A 21,109-nucleotide genomic window follows, 5' to 3' on the forward strand; every position below is an offset into this window, starting at 1 on the left:
CTTGCAATTTTTGGTCATCCTTCACCTCGGTGAATGGACTCGTGATATTTCTAAAAGAAGGAAGGAAAAAGGACAGCAGCGCAGCCTGGATCCCAGATGACACAGGGCAGAAGAAAGGGAAGTGTTCTTGACTTGTCTTCTGCTCCAAGAAGTGTGGAGGTCTCTCTTCAAGCATAGGAGGAGGAGAGCGGAGCTGCAGTCCTGGGAGGATGGGAGCAGTGGTGCTGGTGCTGGTGGTGGTGAAGGCTTTTGTTGGCTGCAGGGGTGAGTAACTGCTTCCTTGTACGAGAAGAAAAATTAAAGAACTAAGAGGGTAGGAGAATTCTTTTCAATTATGATGTCCTGCTTTTTTAAAAAGTTGTGAAGTGTGGAAAGCCATTAGTTTCTTCTTGAAAAATAGAGCCTGAGAGTTCACAAGTCTCCTTTGGGAAGACTCCTATCAGGGACACCCAGCTGCTTCGAGAGTGCAGCAGACAGGGCAGAGTGAGGCAGGTTGGCTCCACGTGCCACAGCAGGATCAAAACAGGACCTTTCAGGATCCTTGCAGAGGACATGCTCTGATGTGCTTTTACCTTCCAAAACTGTCCTTGTGAAGCTGGAATGTGCATGTTCTTCTAGAATTTGGTAGGTGGATGGTTGGATTGCATGATCTTGGAGGTCTTTTCCAACCTGAGCAATTCTATGATTCCAATTTAATAATGCATCTCCGTTGCTCTGCTAGCGTGGTCCTGGGAAGAAGAAGAGAGATGGCTGTAACTGTGACGGTTTATGAAGGCACATAATTCCTCTTGATTACTCCTGATGTCCTGGCTCTCCAGTGCATTAGGAGAGGTGACAGTGGAACCTTGGCTTCAATTCATATGCCCATGAAACATATGTGCTGCTCCTGGGACAGCCTCACTGGACAGAGAGTTGGAAAGAGTGGGAGAATAAATGAAATATCACAAAGTCCACACCCCCTCCTCCTGTGCCCATTTGAGTCCTGGCAGTGTTTATCTGGCTGAGACAGATACCAACCAAGGAATCCAGGTCAGAGCTGAAGTTCTCCAAGGCTAATGCAAAAAGATTGGGCTTGATCTAGTGTTCCAAATCTGGTAGTCCAGACCAGTAAAGGCAGATACCTGCCTACATAGTGCTTCCATGCCACCATGAATGCTGGTGCTATCAGGCTAGGAAGGAGGTGCTCAGCTTTTTTACAAATGTGTAAGAACTCTTTTCTTCTCTTTTTCATGCACTGCTGATGATATAAATCTCTCTCACTACTTTGCTTCTTCCAAACCTGCTCTGCGGGTTTCTGTCTATTCAGCTCTACCTCCCCCAGTGTGAGAACTGACACCCTTTTTCTGGAAGTCTCAGGAAGCATCTCAGTTTAATAAGCATCACAGGGAGGAAACGTTTCTTTTAAAAATACCATCTTGGGGATGAGTATTTTGTTGGTGCTGTCAGAAATAAGCTTCCACAGAGCTCAGCCCCAGCAGCTCCCTCAGGTGCCCGTGTGGACAGAGATCCACAGACCCGCTCTGCACCCAAAGGGTCCCTCCTGCGGCTCAGAGACAGCACTGCTGCACAGAGAAGGGCTTCTCCCTGCACGGCTGCACTGCTGCCTCCATGAGCAACAGGGTAGTTTTGTAAGAAGCTAACGATGCTAAGGAGTGCAAACACTGAGTCTTACATGCACGCTTATTGCAGTGACACAGTAAATGTGATTTGTTCACCATTCTTCCTGTACAGGGGGTACAGGACAATGCAGCAAGTGGTGCTGTCAGAACAAGCAGTGTCAGCAGTAGAGGGAGAGGCCACTGCTCTTTGCATCATCCTTCAAGTATAAGCAGAAAGCCAAGCAGCAGAAGTAGTGTGTGAAGGCTGCGGCTAGGGAGCAGGAATAAGAGATGCTCCTGAAGTTCTTGTGAAGGCTGCAGCTGTGATGCCGCTACTGGAGGTGGGATTTGTGCCTCTCAGTACTGAGAAGGAATTGAGAACTGGCCAGTGTCCAGAGAGAAGCAATAAGAATAGCCATGAGTTTGATGTAGCTGTTCACTTCCCCATGCTCAGTGAGATGGGGGCAGGCCCAGATTTAGCTGCCTGTGGTCTAGTGCATAACTAAGACGCTACCACATGCTGGCTTCCACTGCCTCGTGGCTTCTGTTGGTCCTAAGGGATGTTCCCCTCTTCTGCTGCATTTTTGTTTCTTCCCTTCAATTGTTGTTTCTTTGCAGCCCTCCTGGATCTGTCTGGTGCAGCTCAGGTCAAAGGGGTATGGATGGGATCCACCACTATACCATGTACCTACACGCCTTCACGAGGTTTCAAACAGCAGGTGCTCACCTGGCGCGTGGAGAGAGACCTCAGCACCTCCACCATCTTTCGGAGGGATGCTTCTGGTGATCACATCCTGTTATCTCGGTTCCGAAACCGAGTCAGTGTCCCAAAGAGCAGCCCAGGGGATGCCTCACTCCACATCACAGACCTCGAAATTCCTGACAGCGGACACTATACCTGTCAAGTCAGCTGGAGGTCTGAAAACTACAGCCTGATAACGAAGGAGGTGACCACTACGGTTAAAGTCACCAAAGGTAATGTAGCAATAAAGCTTTGCTGTTGTATAATCTGCAGAACAATTCGGAGAAGAGGCAGTTCACTCCATTCTACCTACCCATATCCATATCGAGTTGGATGTTGAGGTACCTGGATGGGAAGAGCCTTCTGCTCAGTTCTGTGCGTTCAGGAAGGGATAGCAGTGAGTCTGCACTCACTGTGGTGTGGATCTGCCAGTGGGACACAGATCCAGGTGCACCCAGGACTGGATCTGGTTCTGTGCAGATACCCAATGTCCCTGGCTCTTGTAGCACATGGGAATCATGCTGGCCGGACGTGCCTTCCCCCCTTTCCAAGCACTCTCAGTGCTTGGCAGAGCATCAGCAGAGCAGGCTGATGTAGTGCAGCAGTGGCAATAGGTGACACAGCTGGTGCACATCTATATCCATAGGCACAGCTGCACAGAGCACAACCCAGTGGTGATGTCCTGGGAAAGGACCGTGAGGATGGGAGTTGCTTTAGTGTGAGGGAAACCTTCCCCCACCACAGCCACCATGACCCATCTGCTTTGTCTTGTAGTGGCTGTGACCAAGCCCACCATTGTGGCTGGAGAGCTGGGGCTGGCTGTGCCGGTGGGAGCCAAGGCTAGCCTGACCTGTGTGGCACAAGGGTCCCCCCCCATCAGCTACCACTGGTTCCGGATGGCACCAGGCAGGAGTGGGCAGCTCCTGGGCAATGAAGCTGAGCTGGTGTGGAGCAGCCTGCAGCCCTCTGATGCAGGGGTGTACTACTGTGAGGTGAAGAACAGGGTCAATACCCAGATGGTGCAGCGCAGTGATGCTGTTGAGCTGACAGTGAGAGGTGAGTCCCAGCCCTCAACTCCTCATTGAGGCAGACACATAGGGGTGCAGGGTTTGGGTGCATAATGCCAAATGTGGATCGTGTCCTGCCTGCTTCAGAGCGTAGCAGGTCAGGCAAAGCCCAGGAGATGGCACCCAGCCCCTGTCAGCATGGCTGCGCAGGAGGGAGCCTGGCTCAGCCCTCAGCGCACCTCATGGTGCCTGGCAAGCCATGCTGGCAGAGTGAGGCCGATGCTATAGTGCCTATGGAGAAGGACTCCAGGCATCCAGGAGTGGCTGGGGGAGTGCTGCATCCTGCGGGCACACACTGAGCCTCCCTGCCCTTTTCATTTGCAGATCTGTCTGTCACGACGGAAGCACACCGCCCAGCCACAGGTCAGCAGGGAGCAATGTGTGACCAGGGTGAGGGGCTGGGGGCTGGGAGCTGACCCAGTGCTTAGCAGTAATAACAGCAATCTTGGGATGATGCTTAAGTCAGTCCAAAAGTCACCAAGACGACAAGCTGATGCAATGCCTGAAATCCTTCCCAAGAGCACATGCAGACCATGTACTGCCACTTCGGTTCCCTACCGCAGTCTCTTGGCAACCATCCATGGGAACACAAACTCAATGATGCCCACATAAAACTGGCCCAGAGGAGGGGGGAAGCTTATATTGATATCTACAATTAGGCATGCCACCTCAGACTCTCCTTAGACCTTAGAAAGGACCGAACAGAAACAACAGATACAAATGAGACAAAAGCCTCTGTAAAGCAGCTGCTTTCCTTGCCAAGGATATCTCCTCTGAGGAAGGATGCAAAGTTGCCAGTTCATCCCTGTGGGTTGTGGGAACTCAGACCTGGGCTACGGTAGAACCTCCTGTAGAAACTTTAACATTGAGGTCATTTCATCTGAACCGATTGTGTGCCACCATAGCAGGTCGTGTAAATCAGCTTCAGCAGCTAGAAGTTAAGGGAAGGGGCTGCTTATTTCCAGAGCTTATCTATTTCCACGGCAGATTGGAATTGCACTGCACACTTCTCATTCTTGTTGGTTTTGCAGATCTGCCTGAAGCTGCAGTGACTTCTGAGAATGTTGTGGGATACCCAGAAACAGATGAAACAACTCAGAGTAAGTTGAGACATTGGTGTAACTCTGAACAAGATTGAGGGACCCGAACTGACTGCTCAGTATCTTCCATTCCAAAGTTCGTGTTCTGTATTTTGGCTACGAATGGCATTGCTAGCTGTTCTCAAGGGACCTAGATGTTTTTTAGGGACTCTTAAAATAAACCAGATACTTCTAGGGAAAAAAGAAATACGTTCCATAACCAGAACATCCAGACTTCTTGCAGCATTCCTGACCAGTAGTTCATTCTGCTCTCAAGGCTGGAGCAACAAAAAGGACTGTGTGCAAACTGACTCTCTGTACCTCAGCTAAGTTTGCAGTGCCATGGTAGGTTTGAACATGCTCCAAATACAATTGGACAGCATCCTTGAATGAAAAGTGTTAAGGGCACCATCTGAAAGTCTTTCTTCAATGGCATGCACTGCACAATTCCGCCCCGCTCACAGCTACAGCCCCAGCACTCAGCAGGAGGCTCTGGCTCACATAAAAATACCCATGTGGGGCCAAATGGGCAAGATGCTGCTACATGGGGAGTAGCAGGGACATAGTCAAGTAGTGCACAACTGCACGCAGAGCTCAGGGGCTGTCTGGGCCTCCAGGGTGTGGTCGGCACCATGTAAGTGCTGTTGCAGCCTGGGAGGGCTTCTCTGTTTGAAAGTCTTGTGCCATATTGCTACAGGTTCCTGGAGGACTCACCTGTACCTGGTCATCCCGATTGCTGTGTTGGGTGGTGCTGTGGTTTTCCTTGTCATTTTTGCTATTGCTTGTGCTAGAAAGCCCAAAAATGGTGAGTAGATTGTTGTGGGGAGCTTGAATGCCTGCCGTGGTTTGGCTTTGAGGGCTTTGTGGGCTGGGGTTGGTACTGTCCTCACAGCTGTGTGTGTCAGCTCTGGTAGCTGAATTGTGAAGACACTTGACCAAAGCAGACACAAATTAAAATAGGTGGTGAAAGACTGAAAAAGGCATTTCCTTTTTATTAACAAACACAGAATATATTTATTGAATGCTTGAACACACAAGAGCATGCACTTTCTAAAAATTATTTTTGTTAAAGGCATTCAGAACAGCATCTTTTTAACAGGGGTGGGCAGGTAGGGCAGGGCACTGTGCTCCCTCCAGCCCCATTCCTATCCCCACAGTCCCATCACTCTGCCTTGGCCCCCTCCTTGCCCCACTGTCCCCCCAGGGAGCAACAATGTGGATTCCTGAAGGTGCAAATACCTGGAAGCATCTGTGGTTTCTTTGTTGGTTTTGCTTGCTTTCTTCCCTTTTTATTTTTATTTCTGGGGTACATTAGTCATAAAATGTACTGATGCATATCTTCAATTCTTCCTTTTTTTCAGAATCCATCTATGAAGTTGCTTTGTAAGTACAATTTTTCACCTATTATGTTGAGAAGACTTTTGAGGGCATCATACTGTTATTTGCTTCAGAAAAGCCTTTTTACTCAGCAAAAAGCCAGAGATTTCTTTTATCTGTCTGGGACAGAGTTAATATTCCTCATAACACCCCTAACACTGCTTTACATTTGTGCCTAAAACAGTGTCAGTAACCCCACAGGGATTTGGCTATTGCTGAGCACTTGTGCAGCACCAAGGCTCTCTTTCCAAGGGCCAGCAGGTCGGGGTTGGCAACAGCTTGGGTAGGACGCAGCCAGGACAGCTGACCTATCCTGACCACAAAGATTTTCCACATCGTATAACACCCAGCTCAACAATAATGCTGAGGGATGTGGGAGGAGCTGGGGGAGGCGTTTCTGGTTACATCAATTGCCTTTGGAAGCAACCATCACGTGTACTGACGCTCAGATTTCCCAGGCAGTGGCTGGATATTGCCGGCAGAAGGAAAGCAAAGAATAGATCACCCTGCTTCTTTCTGATCGCTTCCACACGTGGCCTTTGCTTTTGTCATTAAAGTGCCTCTAACTTAATTCGAGAACTTGTCCATCTTACATTCTCTCCATTATGCAGAGGAGGTGGAGTGAGATAGCAGCTGTTAAGGGGGATTTAGTCCTCATTCTTAAGAATGTCTCCTTGTTTCAGCCACAGCACTGCAGATGTGATTAGATTGGACACTGATGTGGAAGTCCCTGTTAAGTGCAGAGAAGAGAAGATAAATTCTGAGACTGAAGAATCCTATGAAAATATTACCGTGACATGCAACAACTATGAGAGCATAACAGGCAACAGCTATGAGAGCACATGCCTGAGTAAAGATGCTGAGAGTGAGACCCTTGTGAATGCAATGGAATCAGAATACGAAGTACAGAACTTTCAGTAGAGTACCAGCATTTCCCATGTGAGCAGCTGTGCAGAAGATGAGGCTACAGATATTGAGCGGTAAACTTTACCAAGGGAAACTATTCTTCCTGTCTGCCTTCTCCTCTGATAAATATACCAGTTTTACTGCTTTCTTTAACTCAGGGGAACTTCTTAGGATTTGGCAAATGAATCCCTGCCCAGTGGTGCAGAAACCTTCAGCCAAGCGGCTGTCTGTCCACACATTTTTAAATAGCAAATAATTACTGAGCAGCCTGAAGGAGCAAAGTGAGCAAGAAAGGGTCTGAAGGGGTGGAAACAGAAACTTCCTTTGCCTCCAGGTCAAAGTGCAGCTGGGTGCAACACTGCTAGCCAATAACACCAGCAAGGCGCACTCTCAAGTGCATGTTCCCCTGTTTGGGCATGCCAGACTGTGAGGAGCCAAGAACTGTACTGGAAATGGATGGCTTCTGGCTTTTACAGTCCAGCAGATACTGGTTGTACTGCTTGTTTGTTCTGGAGTTGTCTTGTTGTTAGAGGATACTAAAAAGACTACAGAAGGGGTTGATATCCCAGGAATATCATTTAGCAATCAAACTGGAGCTCCTCACAAGTGGGAATAACCCTGTAGGTGATGAGCCTCTTTTAACTAGCACCCTCTGTTTTTCTTCTGGCAAAGCAGAGCTGGTTTTGAAGGGATTACTAGCACTTCATTTTGCAGTGTGGAAGCCAGAAGCATGATAAAAAAGCGTTGCAGAGAGAAATCTGAGGCATTTGGAACAGTGACTGAGTAAGGGAGATCCTGGATCCAACAGACTGACACCAACTCACTGTATGGGACATGACTAAATCTGGTTACACTTGTGATGTTCATGCTTGTCTATCTAATGAGGGTGCCGTGAGCTTTCATTTGTAAAATGCCTTGATTAGTGCACTGCCATTTGTTTCCCATGGCAAATATAAAGTACTTCAAAAGCATCTGTAGTAGATGCTTTCTGGCTTTCTTGGTGTTTTACCACACAGTGCCTTCATGTCTGTTGTTTGCAAATTTGTGCTCTTTCTCTGTCTTCTGGTTCGATTATGTAGAACGGATAGGGGTACAGACCAGACATGGCCAGCATTTGACTTTTGGCCTTTGGCACAGTAGCAACATCCTTTTCTCCAAATTGGAAAGATGGATTTGATGGGTGGACTGGTCAACAGCCAAAGAACTGGATGCAGAATCGAGGCCAGAGAGTGTTTGTCAATGGCTCCATGTCTGGATGGAGTTCAGTGATGTGTGGTGTCCCCCGGGGGTCAGAACTGGGACTGATACTCTTTAATATCTTCATCAGTGACAGCAACAGTGGGATCGAGTGCACCCTCAGCAGTTTGCTGATACCCCAAGCTGTGAGGTGTGGCGGACACACCAGAGGGATGTGATGCCATCCAGAGGGACTGAGACAGGCTCAAGCAGTGGGCCCAGGTGAACCTCATGAAGTTCAGCAGATCCAAATGTGGGGTCTTGCACTTGGGTTGAGGCAACCCTCACTACCAATACAAACTGGGGGATGAAAGGAATGATAAAAAAGCATTGCAGAGAGAAATCTGAGGCATTTGGAATAGTGACTGAGTAAGGGAGATCCTGGATGAAAAAGCCCTGGGGGTACTGGTGGGTGGAAGGCTGGCCAGGAACCAACAGTATGCCTCGCAGCACAGAAAGCCAACCGTATGCTGGGCTGAATCAAAAGTTGCGTGGCCAGCAGGGCAAGAGAGGTGATCCTGCACCTCTACTCTATGCTGTGAGGCTTCACCTGGAGCACTGCATCCAGACAGGACAGACATAGACCTGTTGGAGAGCATCCAGAGGAGGGCCACAGAAATGATCCCAGGGATGGAACACCTCTCCTACGACGACAGGCTGCGACCCGGGGTTGTTCAGCCTGAAGAGAAGACTGTGAGGTGACCTGGGAGTGGCCTTTTGGTATCTAAAGGGGAGCTGTGGGAATGAAGGGGACAGCCTCTGTAGCAGGGTCTGTGGTGATGGAACAAGGGTAAATGGCTTCAAGCATAAAAGGGGAGATTTAGGTTGGATATGTGGTGGTGAGGCACCGGAACAGGTTGCAGAGAGATGTGGAGGATACTCCAACCCTGGAAACTTTCACGGTAAGGCTGGATCAGGCCCTGGGCAACCTGGGAGCTGTGGATGTCCCTGTTCATTGCAGGGGAGTTGGACTAGATGACCTCTGAAGGTCCCTTCCAACTGTAAGGAATCTCTGACTCTGTGACTTGGAAGTTTGACCTGGGTTTCCTTTTTAGAGAGGACAGGTGAGAGACATCAAGCCCTCACCACGCTCCTCTCATTATTTCAACCACAGTTGCAGGCACTGCACGATGGCTGTGCTGCAGCACCAGGATGCTGAGCTTCCTGAGTTGCAGGTAGCACCCAGCAGGACTGTGTCCCCAGGGTCTACATGGGGCTCAGCCTCATGCTAAGCATTGATCTGCACACGTGTGTTGCTGGTGCTTCCACCTGGCCTGCTCCCTGCTCCTGCCTGCTGGAGAGGAGGGTAGCTGTGTCCTGGCTGAGGAGGAGAAGTGCTGGGATTGCTGGAAATATGTACGAGGGGCTCTTTTGCTTTGTCTCTGGGTAGCTCATCCTGAAAGGGCTGTGTACTCTTTGTAACTCATGCACTCACTGCAGAGTGCACCTCACAGAAGCTGGCCTTGAAGGCGCAGGGTTGAAACAGTAGTGTTGGTGCTGCCAGTCTTGGGTGAAGCAGGACAAGAGAAATGAGGAAAATGGGGAGCTGCAGCCCTTTGCACAGGGAGCAGAAGCATATGGTATGAGGCCAGTGCTGTGTTGGAAGGAACTGAAAGCTTCTGAGCTTCCCAATTGTCATCACAGCAGACAAAATGTAGAACATGGCTCTCTTTTCTTCCATTCCAAGTCTCAAGCTCATTCATTTACAGCTAGCCTAATGTGTTAGGCAAGATTTGCTTTCAATATAAGCTCCAGACTTCACATTCCCTCACTGACTATGTAACAATGTGATTTCTCCAAACTGCGCTTCCTCCCAGCATCAATCTTCCCTGAGCAACTCCAAGCAGTTTCCTCAGGAGCCCCGAATTCAAGGAGAGGCTGCAAAAGAAGAAAGCAACAGGAACAAAGAAAGAGGTAGCAAACACCTCAGCTGAAGCGCATCCTGAGTACCTCAGCTGTTGGCACTGCCTCCAGTCCAGGCAGCAAAATGGCCTTGGTCACCAGGGAAAGACACACACATTCTCCTGTGCCCAGTTTGCTGTTCCCTCTATGCACCACATGCTTATTTTTTTATTTATATTTTTTGTGTGCTTGGTAGTAAAAGCCGGTGGGAACAGAATGTTTTCCTTCTGAAAGCCGTAGAGGGCTCTGCTGTGTCACATCTCATCAAACAGAACTTCTCCTTTCCTTGTGCTGGTCATTCACCCAGTGACATGGCTCATCTGACAGAGCCCAGTTCTACACCAGCACAGAAAGGGAAACCTCAGCTTCCGCTCTGAAACTACAGGGTCTCCAGAAAAGTACACTATTTCTAGCAGCCAGCACAATATCATGAGACTTGAAGCTCCCCTCACTTCTGTACAGCTGTGCAGACCTGCTGGCTTCTAAACTGCCAGGTTTAGGCCAGCCATCAGAGCCCTCCTGAACCTGCTGCTCTCAACAGAGAGAAGAGAGGAAGACTCTGGTAGAGAAGTTTGTCCCCCTCTGCTTTGGTATTTCTCATAGAATAAGAATGGATTAACTTTTCTGAAAGCAAAAGCTGTAAATGCATAACAACACAACTGTAAAGAGCTTAAAATGAACACTGGGCTAGCTGTACTGCACTGCACTGCACAACACTTCAGGCCTGCTGCAACCCGGAGGTCTGTGAGGGTGACGAGAGCTGGGGCTGATGTATCTACCAGCTACATTAAGGATCCACAGAGGACAAAACAAACCCTCAAATAATAGACTTTGTTCTCTTTTGAAGCTGACCTCAGTGATACTGATCAGAGTGATGTCTGTGAGTCATGCGTAGGTGTTGGAAAGAGACCACGGGAGTGTGAGTCACAGCGGGTAGGACCGTGTTTGTCCAGAAGCACACAGTGAGCCCTGCTGATAGGACTTACTCAGAAAGCAGAACACAGTTTGCTTAGGCCAAATTACATGTTAATTGGTCCCAGCTTTGTACAAACTCCAACTTCTTCAAAATATTTAGGAAAAAAAAAAACAAAACTTAGTATTAAAAAATATCAATATTCTCAAATACCACAAAATTTGACCTAAAAGAAAGGTCAGTAGGGCTTTGGCATTTTTCTCTCAGCATCTGAGCAAAGCAGTTAGTCAAACTGGGCTGGGCACTTGTGCTCTGTCAGCTGCGCCCCTCACTCACCAAGGGCTATCTCAAGCTGTGTGTCTGATATGCTACAAGGCTATCCTTAAAAAAAAATGCTAAGAGAGCATTAGATCTTCAAGCAAGGTCACTTAGAATTATTTGAACAAAATAGAAACGTGGCAAAAACAAGAAGCAGCCTTGCTGCAAGTGCTGACTAGGAAGACCCAGCCAAAACCAAACAACACTACTGCAAGGAAAAGTAATGGACTCCATGGTCTTTCTCAAAAACAGCCCAGTTCTGTTCTCCCAGTGCAGAAGAACTGTACTAGCACTCCTGTAGCAGTTTGCCACTAGAATACCACTCCAACAGCCATCCCTGAGACCAGGGTGGAAAGGAAACCTGACAGCATGAAATCAGTGGGGCACCCACTAACAGTGGGGCGGTTTGTTCCGTACCTTGTTGGGTTTTTAGAGAGGAGCAGAATATGGGCGTGAAGGAGTCCATCGCCTCGGTGCACGGCCGTGTTGCTCAGCAAGTGCCTCACTTGGGGTATTTGACAAACTGACACTCTGCCAGACTGAGTGTCAAACTCAGCTTGTCAAATACACGCAGTGCTGCACTGCAGCTCTCAGCAGGCTGTCACCATCCTCGCTGCGGTGCTGTCCTGGGCTAACAGAAGGAAAAGAGCGCTGAAGCTGCTGTTAACTCCAGAGGCATATTCCATTTAGCAAACATCATCATCCCTCCTATACTTCCCCATTCCAACACATCTGGGGAGGCAGACATTGCCTTCCTGCTGAGGAAAATGCTGTATTTGTTGAAGTGCTGAAGATCTGTGGAGCTGGAAATAATGCTGAGTTCTAAGCTCTCCCTTTAGCTAAAGATCAACTTTGGTAGCTTGAAATATTGACAAAATATCCATCTGAGCACTCAGACATGCCATTTGGGTACAACATCATGAAGACAAATGTCTCTCTAGACACACAACGTCTAGACAAAGACCTGGAGAACATATTGCAGGGGAACAATTCTGCACAGGGCAGAGATAAGAGCATGATTTTTCACCAGGCTTCTCACCACTTCCATTTCTGTTCTCCTAAGCTTAAATGAGTTTTTGGGGGCTTCTAGTACTTGGTTTCTTTTATTTGCATCTCTGTTAATTTTGCAATCAAGTGGTCATATGCTTTCCAGTGCCCAATTCTAGATATGTATTTCTGCTATAGCCAGTCTGACAGATCCCAAGGAACACAGGCTGGGGTGAAATCCTGGCTTTACGCACTTCAGAGTTCCTACTAACAGGAACAGGATTCGTGTTTTACCTCATTGTACACTAACGGTTAAAAGGGATCTTTCTACCTAAACCTAAAGATTTGAAAAGGGAACCCTTCAAGCCTATCTGGAAAAAGGCACAACTCTGCCTCACAACTCTGCTCCCAGAGTCTGCCTGCCAGCAGGAAGCTGCACTGCTCATTGTAAAGCCTGTGATGTTAAAAACTGAGCCGCTCCACAGAGAAACACTGAACTTGTCGGGGAATGAAGTGAAACTTTCTCTTCCGCTGCCGAATTAATCCCCTTCTGCTTCATTTCCAGCACACAAGAATCTCTCCTGCAATAAACAGAACTCTCCACCCTCATACATGGACATTCTCCATGTCCCTTTAGGCGTGAACATAACCTTCCCTCTCCCATTATTCCTTTGCACAAAGGCCAGAAGATGCTGCCAGCTCCCCTATTCCTTTAACAAGAGTGGGAATTAAACTCAGAAAAGCACCTGAAGAACTTTAAAAAAACTAGACAATAGTAATAGCAGTATCATCTCTTAACTCGTACTGTGATGGGATGTTGGCAGTTCAGAATTCAAACAGCTTTGAATTCCAACATGTTCAACTCTCTCAGAAGTTCATTGTGATTCCTGAGCTGTACTGAGCTGTACTCATCCTTCGTAGCATTGAGATCCAGCGCCCATCACAGCTCGGCAGGCCATGCCCAGCTGTGACCTGGTTTGAGTCACGGTGCTTTTAGCTGCCTTGCTTCTCCCCTCATCTTCATTTCACGACTTGCAGCATCAGTTTTTGAGAAAGAATAAACTTCAGCTCAGCTTCTCATTATACTTTGGAAGGACAACCACTAAAGACATGAAGGTAGAATTTAGCTGAGGTGTGTTAACAGCATTCTGCAGTGAGCAATACGAAGCCTTTTCTGTTTCTGACTTCTAGGACTCTATTTTACAAGGATCATTGTAGGAATTCATCAATATTACACACAGAAATAAACTGAAAAGGGCATCTTTGGTGGGTTTTTTTGTTTGTTTGTTTGTTTCTCAAAAATTAAAGTACAAATTAAAAAATGTTAGTGGCACATCTGTGCCAAAGATGCGCTCTTCATGTGAGCTGCAAAACCAGTACAGTGAAAAAGGATTTTACAGCAAAAAAACCAGCGACAGCCTTAAAGATAAAATCGATTTCCAGGCAAGGTTACTACAATGGCTTCACAAGTCTTACATTCCCCTGCCCTCTGCATCAGGCCTTCAGGGAGATGTAGATAGTGAACGGCTCTTTGTTCCGCCTCCTAATTCAGGGTGAGTTTCAACCACAGATAAAAGTGGTATGTTGCAGTAGATAAAAGAATTATGCACATTTCACACTAGAAAACTTGTGTCAGTGCTAATAAGCTGATTTAAGATCACTCCAGCAAAATACTGGTTTAAGTGCAATTAAAATAGGTACGTGGGCCAAACGGGTCTCCTTCCAAATCACACTCTGCTGTACTGCAGGAAATAAAAAAAATAAATTAATAAACCCCGAAGGGTTTACACAGCTGCTGTCAGTGTTAAAAAAAGCAGGATAAGATCCCTCTGCCTGAAAATGCTTTGTCAGTAAAAATTCAACACTGCACACTGAGGAGAGCAGGGGGTTAAAAAATAAACTGCCCTCATTGACTCAGAACATCAGAGTGCAATGGAGGGGTTGTACAGAGACTGAGTAGGAATCTGCCACAGACCTGCCCTGCTTCAGTGCTGGTTGCCAACTGGAAGATCTGGCCTTGAGAGGAAAAAAATCAGCCAGCATTGCATCTGCTCCAGCAGCTGACAATAACCCCTCACTGCAGCTGGGTGGGTGGGTGGGGGGAACAGCCAGAAGAAACGTTGCTGACAGTAACGGATAAGAGGAGGGTCACACAGTGGAGATAATTCTATCAGCAGATGGGAATGGAGCTCACTACCCCACCCTGTAATGATGGTATCTCTTCTGAATAGATCTGTCACTGTCAGAGCTTCTGGTTTCAAGCTTTCGGGGTATTTCCAAATCAAAGCTTAGTGCTGTAAAAGAGACCAAGCAATCAGCTCCATACTGTGGGGGAGAAACAGAAAGAGCTTCCTGCATTCTCCAGTTAAGTCCCTTATTGAAGTTAGGGGGAAAAACCAAAACTTTTCTAAGTCACTCACCGTCTCTCGGGGGATTTTACATGGCTACCAGGCAGGTCTGCAGCCTGTGATGAAAACAAATGAAAAGTAAAATTATTGCATACATTTTTCTCTAAGCCTGATAACAGCATGCACAAATATGCAACAGTGTGTTTCTCGCACACTGAGTGGCAGCGCCTTAAATTGAAGGCTACTTCCATTCCAGGATATGCACTTACTGTGCAGGATTAGCACTGGAATCCAGGCCATCTCTGTTTTCTGCTCAGTGAAACCCAAATAGCAGCCTGGACTGAAAGCAAGAATTCCCACAGATGTGTGGGAACCGGGTCCTCTGTACCATGGCTGTCAGTGAACCTTGGGACATGCTTCTCCAGGATCTGGAAGCCTTCGTCAGAACCAAGTCAAACTTAAATAAGCATTTGCTGGTGGCAGACTTCCCATGGGTGCTGATCCGTTTAGGATCTTCCTGTGCTCCCAGCCCTGCAGCTGACACTGCTGAGAGCTTTGCTTGAAAAATGTTGGAATGTTTGGCACAGTCCAGTCTCATCTATCAGGCAGGCTCCAGTGAAGCCTGGAGCTGCAGCTCTAAGGGTTTACTTCATCACAGGCAAGCTGGGCTGTACATCTATTATAGCTCCCTGTAGCACATCTGCTGGCTTGAATGAGACAGCTAGCAATTTAAAAATGGAACAAGAGGCCAAATGCAACATCTATTTAAATAATAACTTTTGCTCCTCAGCTGGAAGGTGCCAAAGCAGCTCTGAGCTGCCTCCTTTGTCATACAGAGCAGCTCCAGACTGAGCCCATCACAGCCCAGGAACACTGTGGAGCAGCAGTGTTCAAGGGACAGCCCCATTCCTGCCCCAGCAGCCTCTCCCCCCCTGGCTCTGCGGCAATTAGAGGGGCCCTTGCCTCTCACACCAGACTGCCAGGAGCCTGTGGGCTGAAGGTCACCGCTGAGCCACTGCTCTGTCCTGAAGAAAGCTCCTAAAGCTGAGACTCAGCAGTCGCACCACAGCATTGGAGAGCACCTAGCTAAGAGCCTACAGTGCTTGATGAGGGCCGTAGGCATCTAGCAGCCACACGTTCCCACTGCCACTCACTCACACTGCCATTACCTTGGCCATACAGCTCCACACATGCTCGGTTTGTTCCCGCTTTTGTAAAAAGGCTGAGAGCAGCCCAGGCTGGACATCCCCTTCCTGGCCCTGCTCCTCCATCTTGTCCCATAAGTCTAACTTTCCCTCTTTGGACCTACTCCAAAAGCAAAGAACATAATTCAGCACTCTTTCCCCGCATACAATGTAGCCCCACTTCCAACAGGAAACTGCATGGTTGCCTACCTCGTGCCTCCACACCTCCTTCCCAGGAGTAAGAGGCAACAAAGCATACAGCCAGCCCCAGCTCTGGGTGCAGAGCCATAAGTATAAGGCACCTTCTAGCAGCTGCAAATGCTCTGGGAAGGAGGCCGTGGGCTTTGGCTATGGCTGTAGAAAAAGCTTTTGAGGTCCCAAAACGCTTTAACTGGCACCTCGCATTTAGGCGAAAGTGCTGGGAAGGGCCCAGTCACCACATTAGCTGGTAGCATGGCCACATGCCCTCCCACATCACCCACACTCACCTGTCAGCTCCAGCCCCTTCCCCCGCTGCTCTGCGATGCTTTCTGGAGGTCGGGAGAACCTTCATCTGACAGCCTGGATCTGGGAAACAGCCAGGAGAGGAGCTGAAGGACATAACTGTGCCCAGCTGGGACACGATTCCCCAGTACACCCTCCTCCATCCCACAACTTCCCCACTCTTCGTTGATGTCTCATCTATGACTAGTTGAGATCATAATCTTGCTACAGCCAGTAACATCTGTAGCATGTCTGCATGTGCCTGCAGGAGGCAGGGAAAACACATGCATCCCAACATTAAGTAGGGTATGGATACCACTTAATATTATTAATTCCTAATTATCTTCATTACTGAATCACTGTCCCAAGGACTGCATTCCCTAGGTAGGATGGGCTGTGTCTGCATCCTGCAGCTCTGAACACACAGAAGACACACTGCCCAACCACAGCTGCTCCCCAAAGGGGAATACCAACAAAGCTTCCCCGGCTTAGCAAGAAATGCTCTCGACATGGAAGGAGCAACCAGACCTGAGCTCCCATCCCCCAGAAGCTGGAGGTGCAATGGCGGCAGGGCGCCCCAAAGCCAGTGACCCACAGGGTGATCCTCCCTCTCCCCTCAGCTGCAGAGCAGACCTCTGGCACCTACCAGGCAGAGGCAGCGGTGTGGGGCTGGCTTGGCAGCAGGGCACAGCTCAGGGAACACAGCTCAGTTTTGAAGGGGCCGCTCCTCCTTCAAGAGGAAGCTGCAAATGGGGAAGATAAGGCTGAGGTTAGATAACAGGAAATGTCTGGAAGCGAGTGACAACACGTTCAGGTTGTGAAAGCAGCTCCCCATCCCATACTAGTGTGCAAGGCTTGGAGAGGGCAAGAGACAGCTAGGATGACCCTCAAGCCCTCACTGTGTGCAGCCAAGTCACCTCAGCAAGCCCAGGCCTTTGGAGCAGAACAGCCAATCCCTCACATCCCAGCTGAGGGCATCATCCTGCTTGCCCTGCTGTCTCCACAATGAAGCAGCTGCACAGCTGTGCTGGCTGCCCAAAGCTGGCCAGCTCACAGCATCACAGCAAAGCTGGGCTGGGGGACCCAGAGGAGCTGCAGGGAGAGCTGGAAAGGACACAAAGTCAAGGACCACCAGGAAGTCTTTGACTCAAGGAACAGGCTCATCAACATGCTTGACCCAGAGGGGTTTCTTGTATCTTCAGCTGCATAAGCATCAGGATAAGGGTTGCCAAAGTGCTGCCTCTGGAGCTGCACCCAGACTTTACTCAGCATCATCCAGAGTTATAAACAGAGCAGATCCTGATTCTTACATCATGGCCTGCCTGCAGTACAGGGTGCCCTAAGGTAGATGGTGCATCATCCCTCAGTGCTGCTTTCATCTAACTTGACTGGCAGCAAGGCATGTCAATACAGCTGTATGGACGGAGACCAGTGCAGAAGCTAAACTGGTCCAAGCAAAAGCAGAAACTTTAGAGGGAGATTCTTTAGTGTGGTCAGTATGGTGTACCATATTTTGTAAGGACAGGACTCATTAAAAGTGTTACTTTGTGCCTGCATTATCCCAAGCATGTATGCCAGCAGCAGTGCCACCATTAAGATGTGGAATCCTTCTCAGGATCCATCTTCTCTCTCCCAGCACTCAGCTGCTGTCCTCATTTTCCAACTTCTAACTCTCAGGTTTTCCTTCCCAGCCTTCCTACTCCAGTCCCAGCTCTGATGCCAAACCACTCAGAGCTCTTCTCACATGTGCTGCCCCAGTCCTTTGGCTAATGCAGGCTCCAGCAGCAAGTGCTGCATAATCTCCAGCAGCTTTCAGTTATGTTATCAGCAAGCTTGGGTTGCAGACATTTATTTATTATGTTCCTGCAGTTCTGTCCAAATCCCTGATCTGTAAGACATGTATGCCAGGGACTGTGCGCTCCAAGATCCTTGGGACTGCTCATGGGCTGCTCCTGTGCTTGTGTGTAGGTGCCAGGGAGGCCAGCTCTCCTGCTGAAATCCAAACCTGACGCTTGTGCTGAGGGATAGTTAGATAATGAGGAATACAGTTACTTTCAAGTTCCTCTTTCATCTGCCTGTGTTTTAAAATACATAATAAAAGAGGAATGGAAAGGTCTGGGTGGTTTATTTCTGTTTTTACTTTGGTTTTAGTTAGGGCAAAGAAGCGGGCTTCATGTAGTCTTTGTAGCCTTTTTCTGGCCTTTCTTTTTCACTCTCCTTCTTTTGCTTATGCCCAAAAGGCTTTAAAATGGCTTAACACTGAGGTTAGGATCTATAGAAAGAAAGAAAGGGCAGATATTTTATTTTTACTATTTGTGGGCACGCAGTGCAAATAAAGTGCTGAAAAACAAAATTCTTGGTCACTCACATTGGAAGACAACTCAGGGCTGAATTTAAGAGTGAGAGAACACCCAGGCAAATACCACAGCATTTTGTCATTTCTGAAAGCCCAGACAAATCCAAATTCTTCAGTCCACACTCTAATCTCACGTTGGACTTCTTTGTATTCTCAACATGAAGCAGCTAACAGTGCCTCTCCCGTCATTTTCTGCTATGTGAACAAAAGATCTGAATTCTAATCACTCATCTTTGCTAGTTTCAACAACAAGTTCTTAGCATTACCGATAAAACCCTGTCAGCCTGTTTCTGAACATCTGAGGGACTTCCTGTATTTTACTGGAAATAGTGCTGATGCACAGCAGCGTGGATCAGAATCGATTCTGGCCCACAGGTAAAAAAAGTCAGAACCTGAAAAATACACTCAAAATGTAGATGCTATTCAATACACACATTAGGAGAACAGGAGAGAATTCCTCCACAGATTTACTTGCCCTTTTTGCAACCCTCCGCAAGTTTGGCTCCATCCTGCTGGCAGCTATCTCCATACTGCTCTGAAGCTAGGGGTCAAGTGTGCTGCATCTGTTGTACAGGAGGTCAGGGTGGTTAATCAGAGTGGTCTCTTTTGGCCACTCCTTCTCACAATTAATGGTGAGAAGCATCAAACTCAGATGCCTAAATGTAGGCCATTAAATCTGTGGATAAAGCTTTTCGGTGCTAACAGCCTTATGGCAAAGACTGCAGGCTCCCAGCCTCCTCACTGCACCTGCAGAACAGGTCCTTTGCATTTCAGGAAATTAGAAGGCTCATTCCAAGTCTGGTGCTTTTGTCCTGCTCATTTTTGTCACCTGGCTGCACCTGGTAGCAAGCCTTGCAGATCTGGGAGCAGCATCATGCTGAAAATTGGTCTGTGGGCATTTCATGCTTGCCTTGGATGGCTGCACAAATTAGTACTGACTTTACGCATGTAATACGAGAAACAGACTGATTTTAAAAGACGTTATGAAACTGAATCAGTGTGAAGAGAAACACGACTCTTCTGCATCCAACAAAAAGGCCTAAGGCACAGCTGCAAAACTCACACTGAGAGCTGAGGTCCTTCACGGTCAACATGTGCTCCATGGTTCCGTCCAAAGCAGCTAGGTTGAAGCTTATTCAGGTAGGCCAGCTTCAGCCAGAGTTCCTAGCAAACATGCCAGCACAGACCATTAAGTCTGATAGAGGATGATCCAGTGCCTTTCTCTAGTCAAGACAGTGCTTTGCACAGCTCCCAAATGCTGCATGGTCCTGGAGGCCAATACTGATGCCTAAGGTGGACGTTCACAGCAAAGCTGACTTCCTCCACAGCTTACAAATGTCACCACAGCACCCCACTCAGTGCAAGAGCCTTGAAATTGCACTCTATTTCCTAATCAAGCTAGCTTTTTCAGTACATTTGCGGCACGCAGCTCTGCGGCCTGTTCTGGGAAGTGGGAGAAAGGAGAGAGAGAAGATAGGAAGGATTACAGATGGCCAACTAATACAGTCTCAGAGGTTTCTACACTGTTCCCCAAACCACAAAATTGTCCTGGAAAACAGCTTGAAAGAAGTGGCTAAAATGGCTCACGTAGCCCATCTGACCAGCCTGCAGCAAGTTCTCTTGCATTTTAGTTACGAGTCACTGTACGTTTTACTTGTCACAAAATCATCCATGAAGAATTAGCAGGTTTGTACTGCACAAAGAACAGTTCCTTCTTATTCTGTGTCTGTGCTGCTCTGTATTCATTGATCTACACCAGTTGGTGAAGACCAAATGAATGCTGAGCTTGCTCCACTGCTCACTGTACCTTCCCAGAATAGCAAGAGAATTTTCCTCGTAACAGTTCATTCCATAAATATCTTCAAAGCCAAGCTCCTCTCGACAAAGGAATTGAAGTTGTATATCATCTGATATATATATATGTATATATATATACGACTGATTACAACCATCAGGATGGTCTTTCAGTTTCCTTGGAAACTGAAAATGCAAAAACACAGTTTTACCATCCAGCAGCACCTGGAACTGAGGTCATCAGTTTTTATGTCACTGTATAAAGTGATGCAAACATGAATTGTTCATACATCAAGCTTAGATTCTCTTCCCAGGTGGAGTGCTATTGATTTCCACACTGGCTAACTATTTGAAGTGTTATTTTCTCCACCCTTGGGTCTTGGAGAGCTTTCAGATTAAATCCCAAAGAGCCATCTGCTGCTGGAACTTCTCTTGAGCTGTCTCTGTGAGCAGTAGATACTGATGTACCCGGGGGCAGCCTACGTCCAGGAGCCCAACTCCAGGGCTCCAAGGAAGCCAGGAGTGCCTGATGCAGCAGTCAGCTCTAAGCACAGCCTGTGGCGATTTGTCCAGATGGCACTGAACCCTGACACTTCTCCAGGCGATGTCGGGGCAAAGCTGAGGAGACCGGTGTGAGCCTTACATGAACGTGCAGGGAAAAAGAAAACAGTACAAAGGATCTTTCACATGAGTGACCATAGTGGAGCGAGGAGAGGAGGAAAGAGGAGGTCAGGAGTAATCACAAGGCTTACATCTGGGAGCAATTGTGCTGCACGATTCTCCAGGGAGTAAGATGGGGTGAGTGCTGTCAACATTCAG

The 21,109-nt window shown here is 47.9% G+C and overlaps 1 protein-coding gene across 1 annotated transcript; it reads left to right on the top strand.

The window, feature by feature from the left end:
- Positions 1-209: 209 nt before the first annotated feature.
- On the top strand, positions 210-5,713 carry VSIG4 (V-set and immunoglobulin domain containing 4; the record flags this gene model as incomplete). The annotated part of the gene is made up of 7 exons (XM_079541862.1): positions 210-264; positions 2,217-2,573; positions 3,115-3,396; positions 3,732-3,797; positions 4,439-4,507; positions 5,184-5,291; positions 5,691-5,713. The coding sequence occupies 7 exons, from the start codon at positions 210-212 to the stop codon at positions 5,711-5,713; spliced, it is 960 nt and encodes a 319-aa protein (XP_079397988.1).
- Positions 5,714-21,109: the final 15,396 nt, after the last annotated feature.

The sequence above is a fragment of the Tetrao urogallus genome (assembly GCF_951394365.1).
Source record: "Tetrao urogallus genome assembly, chromosome: 13".
Lineage (NCBI taxonomy): Eukaryota > Metazoa > Chordata > Aves > Galliformes > Phasianidae > Tetrao > Tetrao urogallus.